This window comes from Mytilus edulis, chromosome 5, assembly GCF_963676685.1.
Source record: "Mytilus edulis chromosome 5, xbMytEdul2.2, whole genome shotgun sequence".
Taxonomy (NCBI): domain Eukaryota; kingdom Metazoa; phylum Mollusca; class Bivalvia; order Mytilida; family Mytilidae; genus Mytilus; species Mytilus edulis.
This window is the reverse complement of record NC_092348.1, coordinates 84,500,766-84,523,682: the sequence shown is the minus strand read 5'-3', so window position 1 is coordinate 84,523,682 and position 22,917 is coordinate 84,500,766. Positions and strand designations below refer to the sequence as shown.

General features: G+C 32.9%; 2 protein-coding genes across 6 annotated transcripts in view; one reads left to right on the top strand and one right to left on the bottom strand.

The window, feature by feature from the left end:
* Positions 1–18,999, bottom strand: part of LOC139525509 (DNA polymerase epsilon catalytic subunit A-like) — a 61,765-nt gene extending 42,766 nt beyond the window's left edge. For all 3 annotated transcript variants that reach the window (XM_071320901.1, XM_071320903.1, XM_071320902.1), the window contains exons 1-17: positions 18,906–18,999; positions 15,520–15,640; positions 14,952–15,032; positions 13,365–13,502; positions 12,923–13,077; positions 11,471–11,542; positions 11,127–11,259; positions 10,645–10,752; positions 10,090–10,200; positions 6,492–6,577; positions 5,912–6,031; positions 5,364–5,424; positions 4,630–4,701; positions 3,013–3,126; positions 2,113–2,325; positions 986–1,222; positions 210–312 (exon numbers count right to left, since the gene is read on the bottom strand). In XM_071320901.1, coding sequence (XP_071177002.1) covers positions 210–312; positions 986–1,222; positions 2,113–2,325; positions 3,013–3,126; positions 4,630–4,701; positions 5,364–5,424; positions 5,912–6,031; positions 6,492–6,577; positions 10,090–10,200; positions 10,645–10,752; positions 11,127–11,259; positions 11,471–11,542; positions 12,923–13,077; positions 13,365–13,502; positions 14,952–15,032; positions 15,520–15,640; positions 18,906–18,979 — 1,999 coding nt within the window. In that variant the 5' untranslated portion in view covers positions 18,980–18,999. The remainder of the gene's footprint in view (positions 1–209; positions 313–985; positions 1,223–2,112; positions 2,326–3,012; positions 3,127–4,629; positions 4,702–5,363; positions 5,425–5,911; positions 6,032–6,491; positions 6,578–10,089; positions 10,201–10,644; positions 10,753–11,126; positions 11,260–11,470; positions 11,543–12,922; positions 13,078–13,364; positions 13,503–14,951; positions 15,033–15,519; positions 15,641–18,905) is intronic.
* The window catches only part of LOC139525515 (large ribosomal subunit protein mL40-like), a 146,625-nt gene that overhangs the window by 120,525 nt on the left and 3,183 nt on the right, over positions 1–22,917 (top strand). For 2 of the 3 annotated variants that reach the window (XM_071320912.1, XM_071320914.1), the window contains exons 1-3: positions 19,176–19,268; positions 21,266–21,346; positions 22,144–22,317. In XM_071320912.1, the coding sequence (XP_071177013.1) occupies positions 19,237–19,268; positions 21,266–21,346; positions 22,144–22,317 (287 nt within the window). In that variant the 5' untranslated portion in view covers positions 19,176–19,236. Of the gene's footprint in view, positions 1–19,175; positions 19,269–21,265; positions 21,347–22,143; positions 22,318–22,917 lie in introns of those variants that run through there. The other variant, XM_071320913.1, reaches the window with a different exon arrangement.

Here is a 22,917-nt window from a genome sequence, read left to right as displayed (position 1 = left end):
TAGTACAGTGTAACCCATGTTATCCGACACAATCAATTTTTTTTTGCAATGATAGGCATATTTTTGGACCGTGAAAATGTGTTGGTTATAGCAGGATGTTGGAATACTCAGGTTTCGGATTAGGCAGGTTACACTGTAATTTCTATTGAAATAGGCTCCTGGTATTGTGAGAGGAAAGCTGTCAAGATCACTGTAAATTCAATACTTACTACACTCTCCTCTCCACATCCATGGCATCTTTCTCTGACACTTAGCTCCTGGTTTATTGAAGTCACAGGCTGCACAAGTTGCTTCATCAACAATGGCTGGAGGCTGGAAATAGAAAACATATCTTCAGTCAAACTTGCTAAAATGAACGGAAACCAAACAAGTTTTAGATTATGGTTGTTCTACTTGCAATCATTTCATCCACTGAATTAATACAAACCATAGGCCAAGATCAGATCATGCAAATCTTACAATGATTCCATAAACCAACAGAAGTTGACTTATTTCTCATAGAAACAGAGAAACTGACATCAACATCTTCTATTAAAATGAGGTTAAGATCAGGTAACTCCAATTTCACTCTGACACACCTTGCAACAATTCTTAAGATCAAATATGTTAACCTTTTACTAATAGGAACTGCAAAACTGAGTGTAGAGCAAAAACTTATCATCAGTAACTGACCTTACAGCATAATTTTTTTTATCAATATTTCATAGAAAATGTTAAATTTTAACATTGGTTATCAAATAAAATGAGATCAAGAACGACTGAGATTTATTCCTTACATCAAATCATCTATTTACAAAATTTACAAAAGGTTTTGTAATAAATTGCTGATGTAGTATGTGCCATCAAATAGGCATACTGAAGGACTGCATCACATACAAGATCAAAATGACTGAGATAAATCGATTTGTATTACAGATTAAAGCCTGTATAAGTCATAGTTAACACTTTGGCATCATCAAATCTCTCATTACGTGGTACAGCTTACCTGTAGTCGATTGGTCAGGATAATATTGGGATACATAGCCCCGACATCAAGATGGTAAATAATAGGGTTCTCCAATCTGTTAGGACAGTCTCTTAACATTGACAGACGTTCTACAATATCAGCACACACTTCATCAAAGTTTGTCACATATTCCATAGGGATATTTTCTTCCACCTCAATGGCATGCTTCATAGTATTTTCCACTTTGTCTATAAGATTCTGGAAAGCTTCAGGAACCTGTAAAGAGACACTACTGGATTGGCAATGGTTCTTTTGCTTTTAAATTCATGATAATTTATACTTTCTGTTTTAAATTTTAAACAAGAATGTGTCCCCAGTACACGGATGCCCCATCCACACTATAATTTTTTATATTTAATGGACCATGAAAATGGAGGAAAATCTCTTATTTGGCATTAAAATTAGAAAGATTTTATCATAGGAAACATGTCTACTAGCTTTCAAGTTGATTGGACTTCAACTACATCAAAAACTACCTCAACCAAAAACTTTAACCTGAAGCGGGACGAACGGACGCACAGACCAGAAAACATAATGCCCATAAATGGGACATAAAAACATTATGATAATTAATAACTATTAATAACAGAGGCCCGGATGCCCTTGAAAGACAATGTTTACTAATTTTCCTTAATATTATGAGATAAAATTTTTTAAATTTGCTAAAATTGGATTTTTCAGGGGCAATAACCTTAATATGGGTTGTCTTATTTTTCTGAAAAATCCATAGGAGATACACTGTCTGATCAACTTTACCCTATGTCAGTTTTGCTCTAACTGCTTTTGTTTTTTAAAGACCAAAAAACTGCAAAATATTAACCATGATTGTTAGTGAATCAAATCCTTTGATACAATTTTCAAACTTGTTTCCTTTTAAAAATTTCAGGTAAGTGCGGTAACATTTAGCCAAGTTGTTTCAGGGATTTTTTTTAAAAGTTTATAATAAAGGACAGCAAAGAGACAATTACAATAGATGCCATGTGAAAGCAATAGTGTGCATGGCCTTTTAGGCAACATTTGCTAAAAAGTAAGGCATGAGAATCCATATGCTTTCAATTTTGGGACTAAAAATACAGAATGAAACTAAAAAATGTAAGAAATTTTACCATTCTAAATCTACAAGGAATATCAGCTCTAAATACTCCTGATTCTAAGGCCTCCACATGACCACCAACATAAGTTTCTGAGTCTAAAACATGTCCATCCTCAGTCAATTTGTTCCACACCTGTTCCTGTTTGTTTGGGTAGACAATGTTGGCATGGTAAGCTTGTACCATTAATAAAGCTTCACACAAAGTTCCCGATCCTTTTCTTAACACCTGTGAAAAATAGGATCATTTATAGATCAATATTTACATAATACATATGCGTTTTTTATTACTTTAGTCTGGATTCATTCATTTTCGTGGATTGAGGAAAACTTTTTGTGGATATTTGATTTCGTGCTTTAGCAATCTCTATATGCAAAGCCTATATGAAATTTGTGATTCTCTGAGCATTTGAATTTGTGGTTAAACTGTACCCACAGAAATTGGTATCCAACGAATAATAATGAATCCACAGTAAAATAGAACATAAATGAAGCTTAAACTAAGAGTGAAATTATTTAAATGTTTTAATAAAGACAATTTTTCCTTCAAACGTCTCCAAATTTATAAGAAAAAAGTTATTTTTTTCTTTGGTGAAATGACTTTTTACAGATTCATCGCCTTATAAAATAACCTATACAGAAGCTTCTTCAAAATATTATTCAAAGCTGGTTAATGACATATAACTGAAAAACAACATATCAGTGAAACAAGAGTTTTAGTTGTACAGTAGCTCTCACCTCTTAGTGTACTTTTTTTGTCAAATAGATTATTTTTAAAAACAATTTTAAAGTGAACAGAATAAAAAAGTGCAGACTATTCATGACCAAATACAGTAGTGCTATGAAAGTTTCATATAGTTTTAATGGATTGCTTCATATTACATGCTAAACATTACAAATTTATATCCTGACAAACCTCATCTGGTTCCATAGGGATGATGGTACACAAGGCAAAAATAAATGGATGAACATATTTCATATACAGGTAGTAGGTGGCGACAGCATCAGACACAGAGTAATTAGATAACACCTGAAAATATATATATTGAAATAAGTTTATATTTCTTTTGAGTATGTAATTTATATATAAATCTTTTGCTTGAATTCTTTTATATTTTAATGTTGTCTTTTAGCTCATCAAACTATTAAAGAATGATTATTTTAACAAATACATTATATCTATTTTTATGGAAATCATTGCAAACACAAATGTTTTTTAAGTTTGACATCAGAGAAAAATTTGGAATGCATTTTAACCTATTTATAAATTTCTGTGAAAACCATGAGTAAACTTTTTTTGATCTTAATTGGCTGAACGATAAATTGATAAGTCATTTTCGATATATCAGTCAGTTCTCAGAAGTATACACTAAAGTTAATTCAGTAGTGTTCAAACTATTCGCTTGTTGTCAGTTAAAGTCTACATTTAGACTGTTCATTAGTTGTTATTTACATGCTTATATCAGCATCATACTTAATTGATAGAAAAGCTACTAAACAGAACAGAATTGACTGCAAGCTAATTTAACAGTCTGTGTTACTATCCAACATCATACCTTGGGTTATTTATATGTTAACATTTAACAGTCTGTGTTACTATCCAAAATCATATTTAAGATATAACTGTATTGTATTTGAAGCTTTAAGGACGGCCATCGGTAGTTTTACTGTCGCAAATTTAGTTTACCTGGCGACGCGCAGTGGAGACAGGTAAACGGGTATTTGCGATAGTAAAACTACCAATGGACGTCTGCAAAGCTTCAAATACAACACAGTTATCTCTATTCTAATGCAAAACAAATTCATAATTAAATTTCAATCATTATTTCAGTGTAAAATCTTCATTAAATAAAAATTCCGCGAAAAGATGTTATGTTCTTTGGTCCCTACTCTAGGTGACGTCATAGGTATGCTCCTGGCGTCAAACATAAACACCGGGCGTTTTCTGTCTTCTGTGCCGCTTCAGAATGTAATAAAATTTGATAAAAACAAGAATGTGTCCTCAGTACACGAATGCCCCACTCGCACTATCATTTTGTATGTTCAGTGGACCGTGAAATTGGGGTAAAATCTCTAATTTGGCATTAAAATTAGAAAGATCATATCATAGGGAACATGTGTACCAAGTTTGAAGTCGATTGGACTTCAACTTCATCAAAAACTACCTCGACCAAAAACTTTAACCTGAAGCGGGACAGACGGACGAACGAACGAACGGACGGACGAACGGACGGACGAACGAACGAACGCACAGACCAGAAAACATAATGCCCCTCTACTATCGTAGGTGGGGCATAAAAAGATTTTTATGTGCAACATGTGAGTTTTTTGGCTTATTATTGTAGAAATTACATGTCAATACATTCAGCAATTCAAAATGTCGGCTGCCTTAGTTACAGACAAGGAGATAGAGAATTTTACGCTAACTGTCATCCAATCAGAACCATTGATACAAAATAATTGCATTAGAATTATATGTCAACATTTAAATGTTTGTATTCATCTTTTAACTTTCAGTATGTATGAAACTTACCTGAGGTTCTTCACTAGCCATTCTACACATTTCTTCTGGATCCAATTCAACAGGGTCATACCTAAGCTTAGCCTGAAATCATAGACATCCATTTAGAAAGACCAATCGTATTCAGGTTTATTGATCTTACACAATTTCATCTTAAATTAAAGATTTTACTTGAAAAAAAATTATGACAAAATGGACAAAAAAAGTAGTTCCTTTGAAGACATTTAACTTTTAAGAACTGTTTAAGAATGCAGGACACATGATTGTGTTGATACCATTATTTAAGAATTGAATGCTTCTTTTTGTAATTTCATTGGGATGTAAAAGCGTTGACCGAAGTACATTTTGTATGAAGTGCGGAAGCGCTTCATACTAAAAATGTGTGCACGGTCAACGCTTTTACAACCCTATGAAGTAACAAAAAGAAGCATTCAATACTTATAATTACATTTTTTTAGCAATGATCATGAAAACACAAATTTTATTATTGTTTTATTTAATTCACCTGTGCACTTTATTGTGGGACCACGTGTTATCATGAATGAAAAGTTTTATTGAGCAATGAAATTGCTTACAGAATAACATGTGATGTGCAGTTAGCCAATCAGAATAAAGTATCATAATGAAACATACATCTAATGTAATTATTGAGCAATATACTGTACAACAATATATCCCGTAATTTGGGCAGTAAATACATAAATGTACCATATATTGGTATAAAGAGTATACAACAGTAATCTTACCTTGGCCACTGCTTTTAGATTCTGACTCCCTACTGGTAAATAACTGTCTCTTTTCACCCACCTAAAATATTTACAGGTCAACAGCTGTCACAATCATTCATACAGATTTTAAAAAGTTGTCCCATTTCACAATGTTACGATGATAATTTTATCACAATATAGGAACAAACAATGTTAGTCATTAGATTTTTGAAGAAAACTAAATAAACTATTGCAACTGAATATGTACCAATCACTCATAAATCAACATGAGCACAAAACAGTGAGTAAAATAGATATCTTGAAAAAGTAAATCACAAAGTCAAAGAAGTGATGTTTCTAGGTGAAAATTTATATTCTACTGGTGTTGTTATTTTGCTGTCTCGAAAGATGTTTTGCCACTGAATTCCTTTGAAACTGTATCTTTCATAATAGGGACATATCAACAATGCAGCATCTTCTTTTTTTATGAAAATATCAGAGGCATTTGTTACATAAAAAACAATAGGCCAAAATGCAACATATGTGGACCATTCTACAATCCAGACCCTCAGTTCTGGTGTACTTACTTGAAGCAGTCCATGTGACTTGAAGGTCTAGATTTATACTCTCCCTGAACATCCTTCTGATAACCTATCTCCTGGAACATATCTATGTCATGCATGGCTGCTCGACCCTCTACAAATGGCCTGCAATACAAATTATACAACTACATGTGTACTGTAAATTCAGAAATTATTGCGTGCATTTATTATTGCGATTTTGTCATTTTAAACAAAAATGTGATGTTAATTTTTGTAATATTGAAAAAAATCCTATCCAATTTATATTAAAAAAAAATCAAAATGTGATTTTAATTATGGTAACATTTTTTGCAATAATTTCTGAATTTACAGATTTAAGAAGTAAGTTTTAAACATGTATATATCATTATTTATAAGTGAGATTGTGAATTCAATACCAAATGTGGTTTATCCAACTGGTCAAATAGAAATTTAATCCAAATGGGGTTCTAAATCCAACTGGTCAAATCCAATTTATATGCAGAAAGAAGGTGACAAACTGGGTGTAGGGTTTACAAAATTTACTATTCGGTTATTAATAGTATGAATAACTGTCGTTTTTTGTTTCATTAATTAGATTACATACCAATCGAAGAAATCTCCGTTATATGTGACAAATATATTTGGCTTTACTTCAATAATATGGTCAAAAAATCTTCTAAGAAGCGCCACCTGTAAAGACAAATAAAACAAGAATGCATGGTTGTTGTCCTAATCATACTCCCACTTACAAGCTAAACTATAACTATTCTGCTCAATAGTCCTGTAAAAATGAGTGACTAAAAATGTCAACTTCATTAAATGTATAGAAAAATTTAAAGCATTGGCAAACCGGAAAAGGGTGACTGGCAGATCCTAAGAAGTGCTGACTTCTTTCAACATATCACAATCAAGCTGCTTGTCAAATATTTCATCATTTTGTTCTGAAAAAAATTAAGATGAAGATATTTGTAGGACGAAACAGGTTGAACACAATATATACCTTTGTACTTACAAGAGTGAGGGTATTCTTATAATTTTAAGCTGTTGACATTGTTTGTACTTATCCTTCTAAAATTATGAATCAGTCCCCATACCCAGATTTAATCAAAGCGCTGTAAGCGCTGAAGGCAGTTAACCAAAAACCAAGGCAACCGTAATTATGAAAACTGTGGCAATGTTGCCTCAACATTAAACATTCATATATAGTACATTCATGTTTATCTAATGATTTATTTATTAAGGCAAATAATTTACATGTTATCAAGGTTTCAAAAGCAATGCATATATCAATGTATATTTTTTTATGGTGAGTCTGCAGTGGTACAAGTTCCCAATGATTGCAGTTGTTCTACTTGGTAGTTAACCTTGGTTTTATTTAACTGCTAGAAGTTCAATTTGACTTAGTATGAACATGTAATAGTATGAATGGACTGGTTTCCCTGGAAAGAAAACTGAGTTTGTGTTCTATAGTACAAAAGTTATGAGACACGAATCAGACAAATGTTCACTACAACAGGGATCAAAGGTGAGGTCTGACTGACCTGCCCATAGTAAATGTAAATGATTTGTTATTTTGTCCCATACCTATGAATATATATAATTTAGGGGTGAGGATCTCAACGGTTTTCAAGTTCTCAAAGTAGGCAGAGGATTTAGGGGGGGCAGGGGCCCCCCCCCTTTTTGGGAAACAAATTGGTTTCTTATACAGGGAACCACTGGAACGGGCCCCACTTAGGTCGGTCAGTGGGCCCCACTTATGAAAATTTCTGGATCCGCCACTGGGGGTAGGGTGACCCTAGAGACTTCCCCTACATTTCATTTTATTTGTTATATTGTCCCATACATGAATATATACACTGTATGGTTTAGGGGTTGGGATCTCATTGGTTTCCAAGTTCTCAAACAGGAGGGGTAGGGTGACCCAAAGGGACTCCCCCTATATTTCATTTAATTAGTTATATTGGCCCATACATGAATATATATTGTTTTGGTGTGGGGATCTCGACCGTTTCCAAGTTCTCAAACAGGAGGGTTGGGGTGACCACAGGGACTTCCTCTATAGTTCATTTGATTTGTTATATTGTCCCATACATGAGTATATATGGTTTAGGGGTAAGGATCTTGACCATTTCCAAGTTCTCAAACAGTGACCTCAGGGACTCCCCCTATCTTTCATTTGAATTGTTATATTGTCCCGTACATAAATATATATGGTTAAGGGGTGGCGATTTCAACGAGGTTTCAAATTCTCAAACAGGAGGGGGTGGGGTGACCCAAGGGACTCCCCCTATATTTCATCTGATTTGTTATATTGTCCCATACATGAATATATATGGTTTAGGAGTGGGGATCTCAACCATTTTTAAAATTCTAAAAACAGGAGGGGTGGGGTGACCCCCAGCGACTCTTCCTATATTTCATTTGATTTTTCATATTGTCACAAACATGAATATATATGGTTAAGGGGTGTGGATCTCGACCGTTTCCAAGTTCTCAAACAGGAGGGGGTGGGGTAACTCCAGAGACTCCCCCTATAGTTCATTTTTTATTTATTATATTGTCCTATACTTGAATATATGCAGGGGTTGATTCAGACGGGGGGAGGGTTGCGGGCTTGCCCACCCCTTAAATTTGCAAAGCATGGGTTGTTCTTAAAGAATATTCCGATAATTTTACCTCAAATTTTTCTAGCCTCGCTCTGCTCGGCAAAAATTTAAGTTTGCAACCCTCCTAACCTAAAATCCTGGATCTGCCCCTCATATGGTTTAGGGGTGGGGAGCTCGACCTTTTCCAAGTTATCAAACAGGAGGGGGTAGAGTGACCTAAAGAATACCACCTATATATCATATGATTTACTTGCATTAAGGTATATATAATATAGTTGCATTATTTGTGAAAATAAAGAAAGAAACTTTCAGCTACTTTAATTGACCCTTCAAAATTGAGAAAAACAAATAACCCTTCAAAATTGCAGTAATATGTTTACACTTTAAAAGCATCTCACATGCATTATCATCATTTATCATTTATAAAGAAAATTTACACTGTGACCATGAACATGTATATTGTTAGATATACTGTTCCCAGCTGTCACTTTGTATTGGATTTTTAAATTAAAAATTTGTCAAAAAGTAATTTTGAGTTTCTGAATAAAATATTTTTCTGATTTTTCTTTCTTTTACATATATCTTTTGGTTTACAATTCTAGTGTTTATATTCATTAATTTACCATGCATAGATGTGTTGTTTCACCTGCTTGGATTTATTTTGTAAATGATCGCCAAACCCGGAATTACCCTTATCCGCTTCAGGAATCGGATCCGATATTATAAAATTTGGTCTTCACGGCCGCCATTGTTATGTGTTTACAATGTTGTTGTGTCAATCAGATACGATTTTACTCGAATTTATACAATATTTGTCGGCGATTTTCTGCATAAAGCTAGCGGTTGAACAAAATGAACATCGCTGTCATGACTAATAATGATAAAAATAAGTTTTTAGCTCGTTTAATTGGAGACTTTGGTGAACATGGTGAAAAGGTTTGCAAAGTAATTTCTTGTTTTCTTTCAAGTGGAAGGTGACTACGTCGGGCGTAGCTAGAAACCAACTATCCTATTCGAAATTCCGCTTGCAAAAGTGGAAGGTCGCGGACCTCGGACCACCGCTAATTTGCACACTTGCCTGCAAATTGAAAAGCTACGAAAATTTCTTTTTCTAATTTGAAATTGCCGCCAACAGCATGAACAGTTGAACTTATTATATAATAGACTACTGACGTAGTTGTACTACGTATTGATGACAAACAATATTCCTACGACTTTTGTCATTTGGGAAATCTAAACTACTTGTCTTAAGAGATTTTCGGCGATTAAATATTTCATACAATTGTTCTTTGACATCTTAGCTAAAAGCACAAGTCATAATGAACTACACAAGGATTCTTAATAAGCACTACTTCCTATGTGTAACTTTAAAACTTTTGGATAAATCGACGATCATTTAAGGTTTTTCTAGTCATATTTTTTGTAATCCAGAATAAAAAGTATTAAAAAAGTGTTCAATTAGTTATATATAACATAGTAGCGAGCTAGATAATAACAATGGCAAGTATTTCAGCATTTATTGGGTAGAACACAAATCTAGGGTGCTCACATAATGCAGCTTAACTGCATAATAATAAGATATAAAACAATAATTACCTCATCTGCTTCATTAAATATAATAAATGGGCCTTCAAATTCTGGTCGTGGTGTGTACTCAAAGTCCTCCACATCCTGTGACACAATTTCTCTGTTGGTTATCAGGTACCCCTGTAATATATCAAACATTTTATTACAGAGATCTGCATTTCCTTATACCTAGAAAATTGTAGTTGTCTGAATTAAACATATTTTATCACAGCATGTTAATTTTTTTTAGGTTTGAAACAAAAACATGAATGTTTTCTGCTGTTATTTGAGCTATAATATTTCTGCATTAAATTTATTTTAAAATGGACCTGGGGTTGTCAACTGTAACCAAAGTTTTTGACCTTGATCTTTTTCCTAGGAAGTTGTACATACATTATGACACACCCTCTGGTTTTGGTTAATATACATGTAAAGTATAAAGTATGAAATCATAACAGTTCTTTAGAAAGAGAGAAGACACAATTTGTTATGGACGGACAGACAGACTGATCACTATAGGGGTCCTAATTAAAAGTTAAGGATCTCCATGGATTTATCTTTTCTATTCCTTCCTATAACACCTACCTGACCATCTATCATATAAGATATCATCATAACTTGGTCTGTTTGTACATCAGGAAACTTTAATGGTAGTTTTGTTGTCTCTATGTCATATGCAAATACTATAGGATCCTGTGAAAATAAAATGATTCTTCCAAATTTATTTGTTGATATAAATTTCTTCAGCTGTCAGAACTTTTACATGAATAATTGATCTTGTGTAAATATAAACAAAACATTAACAAAAAAAACCTCAATAAATTGAAAGTTAAAAAAAATAGTTTATCAAGAAAATTACAAGCCTTACACAAAAGGAAATAAATATCAACAGCACTGCAATGTTTATTTAGTTGATTTATTTTTAGTTTTTGTCCTTGAAGAAAAATCCGTTGCAAGATTTGAGTCCTTCTTTTTGTTTAGCAACTTTGGCTCATATTTTAGTTGTTTACTTATTTGTTTTACATGTTATATATCGTTTGTGTGCCTCTTTCTGGAAAATAACTTACAGGTCTATGCATGATATCTTCTCTAAGTTTTATATCTGGAGGTTGATGGCCACGTCCTCTAATGGAATACCAGTGTCCAACAAATATCTTCAAATCTATAGATACTCTGGTATGGTATGGAACATCGTATTCTCTACAAAAATATAATAGTAATACAAAATTGTTCTTCCTATCTAAACATTACATTAATGGATATCTACAAAATTGTTTACTTTATATGTACATGAACTAATATCTATAATATTATGTTCATTTAAGTCTTTATATTGACCAATACAAAACTGAATATCTCTGTTTAATATTAGCTATCTGTCAAATCTACCATATATGTTATATGCTATTACCTGATATCTATGATATTGTCCATTTGGTCTGTAACTTTTTTGGCCTCTTCATCTTCATCACCAATCAGAAAACTAAAATAATATTGGAAAGATTTTAATAAATAAATTTTTCGCAATAACACAACAAACTATAAAATTTGTACACTATCATGAACAATAATATTTTGTTAGAACACTTTTTCAAGGCATTTTTTTGTTGATAAGCTTGAAATGACACACTAACATGTCTCTAATGCTCACAAATATCAACATTGTTTCAACGGATGAAGGGCAACCTATAGTAGTTAAATTCTGTGTCATTTGGTCTCTTTTGAAGAGTTGTCTCAACACACATCTTCTTATTTTTATAGCTCACTAAAAGGTAACTGTCTAAAGGAAGACATACTTCTGGACAGAATAGTGTGTTTTTGCTCTCATTCCAAAAATTAACAGAAAAACAGCGAAAAACTATTTTAAAAGTCTCTTCTTTAACCTTCACCTGTACCAGAATTAAATCCCGATTTTCGAACTTGGAGGCAAAACCAGGAGCAATTGATTTACCTTGATAGCATGGCTGTGTAGACTTCACTTGATTTTTCCCTTTCTTACCTTGATAGCATGGCTGTGTAGACTTCACTTGACTTTTCCCTTTCTTACCTTGATAACATGGCTGTGTAGACTTCACTTGACTTTTCCTGTTCTTACCTTGATAACATGGCTGTGTAGACTTCACTTGACTTTCCCCTTTCTTACCTTGATAGCATGGCTGTGTAGACTTCACTTGACTTTTCCTGTTCTTACCTTGATAACATGGCTGTGTAGACTTCACTTGACTTTTCCCTTTCTTACCTTGATAACATGGCTGTGTAGACTTCACTTGACTTTTCCTGTTCTTACCTTGATAGCATGGCTGTGTAGACTTCACTTGACTTTTCCCTTTCTTACCTTGATAACATGGCTGTGTAGACTTCACTTGACTTTTCCTGTTCTTACCTTGATAGCATGGCTGTGTAGACTTCACTTGACTTTTCCCTTTCTTACCTTGATAACATGGCTGTGTAGACTTCACTTGACTTTTCCTGTTCTTACCTTGATAGCATGGCTGTGTAGACTTCACTTGACTTTTCCCTTTCTTACCTTGATAACATGGCTGTGTAGACTTCACTTGACTTTTCCTGTTCTTACCTTGATAGCATGGCTGTGTAGACTTCACTTGACTTTTCCCTTTCTTACCTTGATAACATGGCTGTTTAGACTTCACTTGACTTTTCCTGTTCTTACCTTGATAGCATGGCTGTGTAGACTTCACTTGACTTTTCCCTTTCTTACCTTGATAACATGGCTGTGTAGACTACACTTGACTTTTCCTGTTCTTACCTTGATAGCATGGCTGTGTAGACTTCACTTGACTTTTCCTGTTCTTACCTTGATAACATGGCTGTGTAGACTTCACTTGACTTTTCCTGTTCTTACCTTGATAGCATGGCTGTGTAGACTTCACTTGACTTTTCCCTTTCTTTATTTTTTCTAACAGCAGGTTGGATATCTCTCTTTACTTTCATCAATTCTTCAGTTGATACGAATGACAACTTAAGATAAGTTCTCTTTAACCCAACTAAATGATTTGGCTACAATATAAAACATTTCTGTTTTCTTATTTAAGTAAATGATTTGGTTACAATATGAAACATGTCTTCTCATTTAAATTAATCAAAGGATTCAGATTAAAGTTGTTAAAAATTTCAGAATCTTCTTGTGAAATTTTCCCTCGGTCTATCCTTTCAAATTTCTTTTCCTTTTTATTTGTCTGAATAGATTAAGTGTCAAGGAGTTAAGATCCTCTTTTTGAGATTCTAATAAGACAAATTTTTGCTGTAAAAAAAATTTGGTCAAATCTGATGGTTTGTCTACCTACCAAGTCCAGATCCTCTTTCTTGACTGTTTCTACTGTGGCTATCTTGCCAACAAATTTTTTGGTCAGATAAGATGAGACTTCTCTCCCACAATTACCTCTTGCAGCCACAAAAAAGTAAGGTCTGAATGGAAGGGTGGCCTGCAAAATAGAAAATCAGGAACTAGTGAGGTCTCAACTGGCATATTATTCAGATTTCAAGCTGACCAGTCTTTCGTCTTACTCTGAAATTCTGCATGCTTCACAGAGAATCAGCAAATTCAGATTTATAATCATTTGTTTTACCCTAACTATTTAGAGAGTTAAACCCACCCTTAAAGAATATTTGTGTGACTAAGATGTGTTTCATATACATACAAGTTATAATGAGATTGCCACAAAACAGTTCAATTAATTTAGAAACTTTAGACAAAACATAATATAGTTAACGAGAACTCACTCAGATCCTTATCTTACAGATTTAATTGTAAGCTTTGAATTTTTCACAATATTTTAGGACTTATCCTCACCTTTTGTTTTGCGTTTCTCTTTTAAATCATGAAGTTCCTGGGCCTACTTCGATTCGTCCAACAGTTACTTGAGATGCAATCGAAGTACCAGAGTTTTATCATTTTATAACCCTCGAGTTAACTCGATATCAACCCTGCCCCTGACCAGGTTTAAACGAGTAGAGTTAAACAGCAAGATGGCAACAAAAGAGACAAGAGAGCTTTTTCGAAAATATTTGTTTACGATTTAAACTGATTTAAGCCATTTTATGTGACTAAATAGAAGTTTAAGTTTTTAATAACAATAGTCACATTAAAACACCACAATATAAATCTATTGTATTACATCAATGTCCATCAATTGTAAATATTCGTTAAAATATACACGTGTATCTCCGTTATACATTTCAGAAAGGGGGCAAGGTGACGTTTGACTGTTCTTGTGTTCTTGGCGTTTTCTATTCATTATCATCAGCTATTGTGAATATTTTGTTAGCTGTTACCTATTATTGTCAAAATCAGTTCACTGTTCTCCTCTTATTAGGACCCTCTTTGCCCCCTTTCCGTAATATATCCTATATGCTCAGCCTACCACACCCATGTTTTGGGTGGTTATAAGCGGTCTGATCCTGGCATCACAGGAAAAAAATCATTGAATCCCGAGATCCAAAATAAACGAAAACTTTGCATTTTCCCACTGAGGTAAAAAAAAAAGAAGCTGGTCCGTGGACAACAAAGTTGTCAATAATTTTATTAAGATTTGATTAGAATCAATTATATACTGAATTGCCATCGTTTATTCATCATCACTAAAAATATGGTTTAGTATCGTGAATTCATCCATGTTGTTAAGGTAAAAATGGACATTGAGTAACTTTCCACCAGATTTTTGTTTCAATTGATACGCGCTTGACGCATGCACAATCAAACCTAAAAATTTAACTGGATTAACCCGAGTTGGACGCTTCGAAGTTGACTAAGAAGTTCCTAAACTGATAATTACTTCTATATACATTTGTACCTAGTTCAAATAATTGCCTGCTACATATTTAAAAATAAAAATATACATTTCAAAGGTAGAAATTGAAGGAGTTAATTCTACCTTAAATCTACCCCCATCATCTTCTAAGAAGTAATAGTCAACAGCACTTATCAACTGTTTATTCTCATCCAAGATATCAGCCTGAAAATAAAACATCAGTTCTATATATACATTCTTTACATATTTGTTGATGTAGTTCATAAATGTTTCTTGTTTCTTGTTTTTATGTAAATTAGACAGTTGGTTTTCCAATTTAAATGGTTTCACAATAGTAATTTTTGGGGCCCTTTATAGCTTGCTGTTCGGTGTGAGCCAAGGCTTTGTGTTGAAGACGTACTTTGACTTATAATAGTATACTTTTACAAATTGTGACTTGGATGGAGAGTTGTATTATTGGCACTCATACCACATCTTCTTATATCTAAATATCACACAAATAGTACCTTGGGAACTGATTCAAACATGATTTGTTAACTTCCTACAACACTATGCTCAAGCAAATTCACCAAAAAGTTAATAACATGTATTCTTTGATCCTCTTCTCTTTTGGAATATTTAATTTCAATTTGGATTATGTTCCTGATACCTTAAACTAGAAACATCAAAACTATGTAACAAAAAAAGTTACCGGGTGCATGTTGATAAGCCATCCAACACGTTCTTTAGGATCTTTGTACCGTTCATATCCAAATTTTTTGTCAAGAGCATCATTCTGTTGGGATCTCAGTAATCTTTTGTCCGATTCTTGACTGAAATAAAAAAAAGTTCAAAGTTAAGAAATAAAGTACATTACTCAGTCAAATCAAACATTAAAAGTGACAAGAAACATGTACATGTACTTTTTTACAATACTCCACAATGACTGATACAAATTCATTTATTAGTTGTAATAAGTACAATAAAATTGAGAATGGAAATGGGGAATATGTCAAAGAGACAACAACAATTTAGTTGATTATATACATTTTTGTAGTTGTATAATACACTCATATTTCCCTTGTCCAAGGGAGAAATGAAAATACAAATGTATGTTCACCCAAGAAATCCCAATTTGCCTGACTTGAGCCCATCATGTACAACACATCTGCAAATTTGTAAAAACAGAATACTGATATTTTGATTTGTTCATTCATATATGTTCTTAAATCAATTTGACGTTTGTTTCTCCATTCATATTTGTTTAACAATTTGACGTTTGTTAAGTCCATTCAAATTTGTTTAACAATTTGAAGTTTGTTTTGACCATTCATATTCGTTTAGCAATTAGCATTTGTTATGTCCATTCAATTTGACTATGCATACCGCCAACATTTCAAAATGCCAATGGGGGTTTTACATGCAAGATGGCTCTCATAGACTTGCAAATCCTCTAAAGACATGAAAGAGGCCTTCAAATTCATTTAAAAGTTGTTTTTTGGATAATCTATGCTTGTAAAACATTCGTATGAAATTGATGTCTGAGACATATTTTTATTTTTAAAAGTTGACTTTTGATTGAAGTGGCATGCAACATCTTCTGAAGATTTACTTAAATTTCCCCACCGTAATATGTTATTGGGCGATATAAAATGAGACTGTTTGATGTGTAAATAGCAGTCTGCACCAAAAACTTTTGAGGGTACTAGTCCACAGGACAGGACTAGTAATTATTTTAATTTACTAGTCCTGAAAAATTTCCATTAGTCCGACACCATTGAGGGTCGCAAAGCGACCCGATCCAGCTAGGGGGGTTTGGGGGCATGCCCCCCCCAAAGAAATTTTGGAATCTAAGATGCAAAATCCTGCATTTTGAGCACACCTGAAGGGGTTTAAGCTGGTTGAAAATTATTTTTTTTCGCTAATTTTAAGGATTTTACATTTGCAAAAAATTATTAAACAAGGAAAACTGCCTACACTATTTATTTTTAGTCATAAGTTAATAACAAAAACAATGTCAGAGTTTCCAAGTAATTTATAGTTTTTTTTATTCCTCATAGTCTTTTAATAATTGCTTCAGTTTTAATTTAGACACCCCATTGGTTTTGTTATTGTCTTTGCAGTACGTGCAAAACATTAAGAATTCAATTCAATTCAAAGTTTTATTGCCATATAAACTTTACAGTTTGTGACATATAACAACAACAAAAACAAATAAAACAATAACTAAGTTACTCAATATATATATACAAATTAAGGTAAATATTAAAGGGTCCCCTGTCCTCAGTTCCATTGACTTTTTTATAAAGGAAACTAGTTTATTCATTTGTGTTGGTGTAGATGGATTAAGTTAAAGTATATATATAAATATGTCATTGTCAGTGAGATTAGCAAATGAATTATTTTCTCTGTTAATGCAATTAAAATATGTTAATCTAATATTTGAATTGTGAGAATAATTTAAATTATTTATAAATGTTTTTCATCATCTAGTACTTTGAATTTTTTGCAAAGTGAGGAATTTGAAAATGCCTTCCTTTTTCAATTAATAATGAATGGTCACTGATTATAAGTTTTGTAAAATTTTCTAAATTTAAAGTTTGAGTTAGAGAGGTAAGGTTTGATCAGTAGATTTGGATCAAGTCCTTTATACAAATTTAATTTACTTTTATCATCAATATATCTCAACTTATCCATCAACAGGTTGTTGTAGTATGAGTTTATTTATTAAGGATGACGGTCATTCTTCCAACTACAGGAGATCCGAAACTCTCTGGTCACCTCAGATTTTTTTTTGTTCAGAAACGTCATGATTTGATGATTGATCTCTTTCGTTTTATAGCCTTTCCTGGCTTTGCCCATCGGTACATTGAAGAATATTTACGTTCTCCGGTCTTTCTAATTACCAAAAAATCGAAGTGTAACAATACGATGTTGTGAAGATAACTCATAATGACATAAATCTATTTTAATAACTTTATTGGTGATGTGAAGTAAACTAAAACATTTTTATAACATTAAAGATATATAATTAATCGGGGGAAAACTTGTTAGTCTTTTCGTTTTATAAACAATTGCCGTCATTATTAGAAAATTTAATGTGTCCGTGTTGGTCCACTTTCTACTGGTTATAAGACAGATCGAGTTACCGGAACTACTGCGACAGGTTTTCGTTTCTGTTTCACTTCCTCGGGAAATGTACAATTATCGATCTCGATAGTTTAGACTTCGCAACACATTGATTTGACGATCTTTTCTGCATTACTTGTCAATTTGAACTTCAAATATGTTCAAATTTCAAGAAACATAAAAAGGACGTTATATTTCTTACTAGTCCGGTCGGGCTAGTGATATATAAAATTTACTAGTTCGAGCTGAAAATTACTAGTCTGGGGCATCAGGCTAGTGGTTAACGTCGCAGACTGAAATAGTGATGAAGACTTTTTTTTAATTTTGGAGGCAATTTGAATGGTGCAATGTTTATTTGATACAATAAACATATTTAAACTTTTAATATTTAGCTGAATGTTGTCTTCAAATGACCTTTAAATATCTGCTCCCAATAACTTTCTGGTGTTAAACAACAAGAAGGGGGGATAGGACCTTTATCGGGACTCCCCGATCAGCTGTTTTTAAGCTCGGGATTTCGGGATTGATACTTGTGGGATCTGGGAATTCTTTTTTCAAATTTCGGGACCTCAGGGTCGTGTTTTTAAGCCGGGGATTTCGGGATCAGGACCCCTCCTATCCCCTCTAAACAATCACTTTTTAGTAGGAGTGATTTTACTTATGGTGGACAAATTTAAAAAGTGAAAAATATCTATTCCCAGATTTGCAATTTGCTGATTTGATATGGATTTGCCCATTGTTGAAGTCCACATAGTTACCCTTTGTTGTACACATTATCATTCTTTAGATTTCAATAAACTTGTCTCCTTTTGATGAGTTATCATATGTAATTTATTATAAATATTCCTATAAAAAATGCAGTTTTTCAGATCTTTTGTTTATTATTTTCAGATGTGAAATTGGCACGATTAAAAGGGCTAGGGTATGAACAATCGGGATCTCTGTCTATTGGTACAGATATTTGTTTACCCTCCTTCGCCATTGTCTCTGTCTGATTTATAATATTTATCTGATTTATATTTCCCACTGTTCTGTAGAACCATTTTTAGGTTGTGGCGGGAGATTAATTTCACGTTTAAAAAAACGAATTTACATATAACATATTTACTGTGACCATAGACACAATCAGTTTTTATTTTTTCTAATCTTAATAAAAACAAATTAGAATATTCAGCAATATAAGTATAGTCTTAGTAATCATTTGCTATTTAACACAAATTTCTTTTTGCCTAAAAGTTTGTAAAATCAATAATCCGTATTAAAACCAGAGAAACTCGAACAGACGAAAAATTGAAAAATTATGTCACTGGGAAAAATATCAAAAGTTTCAAGGTTTTTATCCAAATCCCAGTAGTGTTTTTATTTAATTTAACATTTAATGTCACATAAATATTATTTTATCTAATAATTGGTGAAGTTTTTATTTTCTTTGTCAAGATTTCTACCCATGACCATATATTCTGAGTCTGGTGTAGCCTGATTCAGTGATAGTTTGTAGTTGTTATAGACAACTTAAGTTTGTAGTTGTTATAGACAACTTAAGTTTGTAGTTGTTATAGACAACTTAAGTTTGTAGTTCTTATATAAACAACTCACAAATCTTCTCCTGTTATTTCCTTATGTCTCAATGCTTTTGCTGGGAGAACTGATTGGGTGATGACGTTTATGCCGATTGACCTTTGGTCAACCTATATACAAGAGGGGGTAAGAGAGGTCCTGATCCGGAAATCCCGAGCTTAAAAACACCAGATCCCAAAATCCCGGGCTTAAAATCACGAAATCCGGAGGTCCTGAAATTGGAAAAAAAGAATTCCTGGATACCGAAAGGGTCAATCCCGAAATCCCAAGCTTAAAAATACCCAATTCCGGAGTCCCAATCCCGAACCTATCCCCCCTCATATACAAGAGGGTCTTGATGCCTTTTACCACCAGGCGTCAAACGATCATTTTCAGCTACTGATCATGCTGATAGTGTCAAATTGGTTAAAATTTAAACCCTATCGTAATGTCATTTTGCAAGAATTTTTACTGTTGTACTGTGGATTCATTATTATTCGTTGGATACCAATTTTTCGTGGATTTCGTGGGTACCAGGAAACCACGAATTTAAATATTCAACGAATTGCAAATTTTCTAAAGGAATATATGCATACTTTGTCAAAACCACGAATTTAAATACCCACGATTATGCAAGTTTTCCTCAAACCACGAAAATTGGTACCCACGAAAATAAATGAATCCACAGTATGTCATGAAGTACCCCAATTACTACCCTCATGTAACTCTTTCATGATAAATGTACTCGAGATTGTTGTATAGGTAGTCCAAATAATTATGACATCTTGCAAGGCTTTAATATTTTTTTTCTTGGAAGGTGTCCTAGAAAAAATTGAAATAGCCTTGCAAGATGTTTTAATTATTTGGATTAGTGCATGGGTACAAATCAAATTGGCACATGGTCAAATAAGCACCTATTGTAAAAGTCAAATCTGCACCTGGTTAAATTAAAATCTGTTCAAATCAGCATTTTTTTTAGGTTGGATTCATTTTATTCATTACATCGTTAATTAAAAAAAAAAAATCTTAAAATGAAACTGACAAAATGAATATTCTTATACTTAAATGTGCCTGTCATTTAAACACCACTTTGGTTAATTGTGGCTCACATTAACAATTTTTTTTCTACATTCCTTACAACAACAAAAAACATAATTAAACATGTTATTGTATAAGCTTTGAATAATGAATCTGATATATATATATATTGTATCATCAGGTAGTGGAAACTGATAACATTTGTTTTTGAAATGTTGGGAAAATTGTGAAGCAATAGGGTTTGCAAAACTTAAAATGCACATTTTCAATTTAGAGAACACAACATGCATGCAACATTTCTTGAAACTGCAATAACATGAATAATCAATCTCACAATTTTTTCAAATATAATAAACAATGCAAAAATAATTGCACACAATTTTTACAAAATTTTTACAAACATAAGTTAGTGACACTGCATAAAGTTTAAAGCTCACACATGTAAAAACATAGATTCCACCACCTTAACCATGTTAACAAATTCATGGACAAACAAAATGTGAAAATTAAAGTGTACAAAAACAAGTAAAATTCTGTCAACCTTGGTGTTATATGTTGTACTTTCTATGTGTCACAAAATAAAACCAAAATTGTGTTCCTGGAGCTGTCATTGCATTATTTGGTTTTGGATTTCCAAACATTAGGCTGTAATAAACATATCAACAATTTTCGAATATAGTTTGCTACATGTATGTTTAATTTTTTTATTTACAAAATGTAATAATATTTTCTAGGTTATGTTGTTCCTGTGGAGTAACCAGACAATTCCATACAAATTCTAAACCACTTTTATTTTACGCCACTCCAAACCTCAGGTCAGTATTATTCTTTAAAAAGTATATTCTAAATGTGACTTTTGATACCATTATGATAGAACAATCGACAGAAAAAATATTTGTTGAGTGACATTGGTTGTAGTTAGATATTAAAATACAGAGGATAAGTTCCTCAGGCTTTTACTTCATCCCCTTTTTCCTCGTGTCAATCGAGTACTGTAAACATGGTAAATACGAAAAAAAATTGACACATATATTGATTTCAATAATGCGAAAAAATACCCATCCTCCTTAAAAATCAAAAGTTCAAGGAGAAAAGACAACATCATTACCTCAAAAAGGCTGAGATCAATAACAGTCCACTGAAAACTACACAGGAACACTACAGTATTACCTCTGGTTCCCTGAAAGGGTTGTACATGTAACTTTACAATCCATAACAAGGAAGAGAGAGAAACAGAAAAATAGAAAAAAAACCAAAGTAATTTACCGGTATTGAGTTTTTCTTTTCATATGAATTGAAATGTTAAAGTGATTTAATCTAAATTGTAAGACAGATACAATTAATTAAGCTGTTAATCTTATATTGATAGTATTGAAGTATTGAAAACAGCCTTTATTTATGTAGATGCCAAGATCTGAATTGTAAGGCTGGCAATGGACATCTGAGTATTTTATTATGATCAGAATTGTTGAGATGAACCAGTAAATAATGTTTATAATTTCCAGTGTTTTTATAATTAGTCAGAACCAATCAAATCTGAATATTTTACTTTTACCTCAATTGTAGATGTTAATCTGAGAACATTATTTATTGTATGTAAATCTGCTTGTAGTGCTGAACCTATGAAAAGAAGGAAAAAAGTTGATCTTTCAAAAGTCATTCAATCTACTCAACTGAAAATAAGAAAAATGGAAAGAGAAATGAGAAAAAGGGAAGAGAAATTTGGAAGGACTCTCAAACCAGTTGAAGAAATTACAGGCAATATTGCAATAAGGAGAAATAGAGAGTAAGTCTGTCATTTACGTTGTGTATATTTTACTCTTAAAAGAAGAATGAGATATTTCAATGCATTAGAGTAAATGGTAAACATCAGTTTGACAGCAACACAACAAAACAAATTAAAAATCCTTTGTGTGCACACTCACATACACAACAGCCAGGGTGGATTTTGCTTTTTCCACCACCCGTGCACACCCTAGCTATAATCTTTTTTTTTGTAAAAATAGTGATTACAAATGCCTATCTGCTTTTTTCAATTGACTGTAAATCCAGTCTTTTGATTAAACAAAAGAAATTGCATGCCCACTACTATGGGTGGGCAGAGTGGACAAGTTAGAAGTTTTGCCCACCCGGTGTCCACTCCCACTGTGGACGGGTGGACAAAGCAAAATCCACCTGAGCTGTAGTGTACCCCATGCTCTGACATTGTCACTGGGTAAACAAAATGTAATCAAATTCCTAAGTACAAAGACTCATTACTCCTACAAAAGTTTAGATTTTTTGTACAATTTGTAACATTTATTTAACATAGATAAAGGCAGATGTGGTGTGAGTGCCAATGAGACAACTCTCCATCCAAATAACAATTTAAAAAAGTAAACCATTA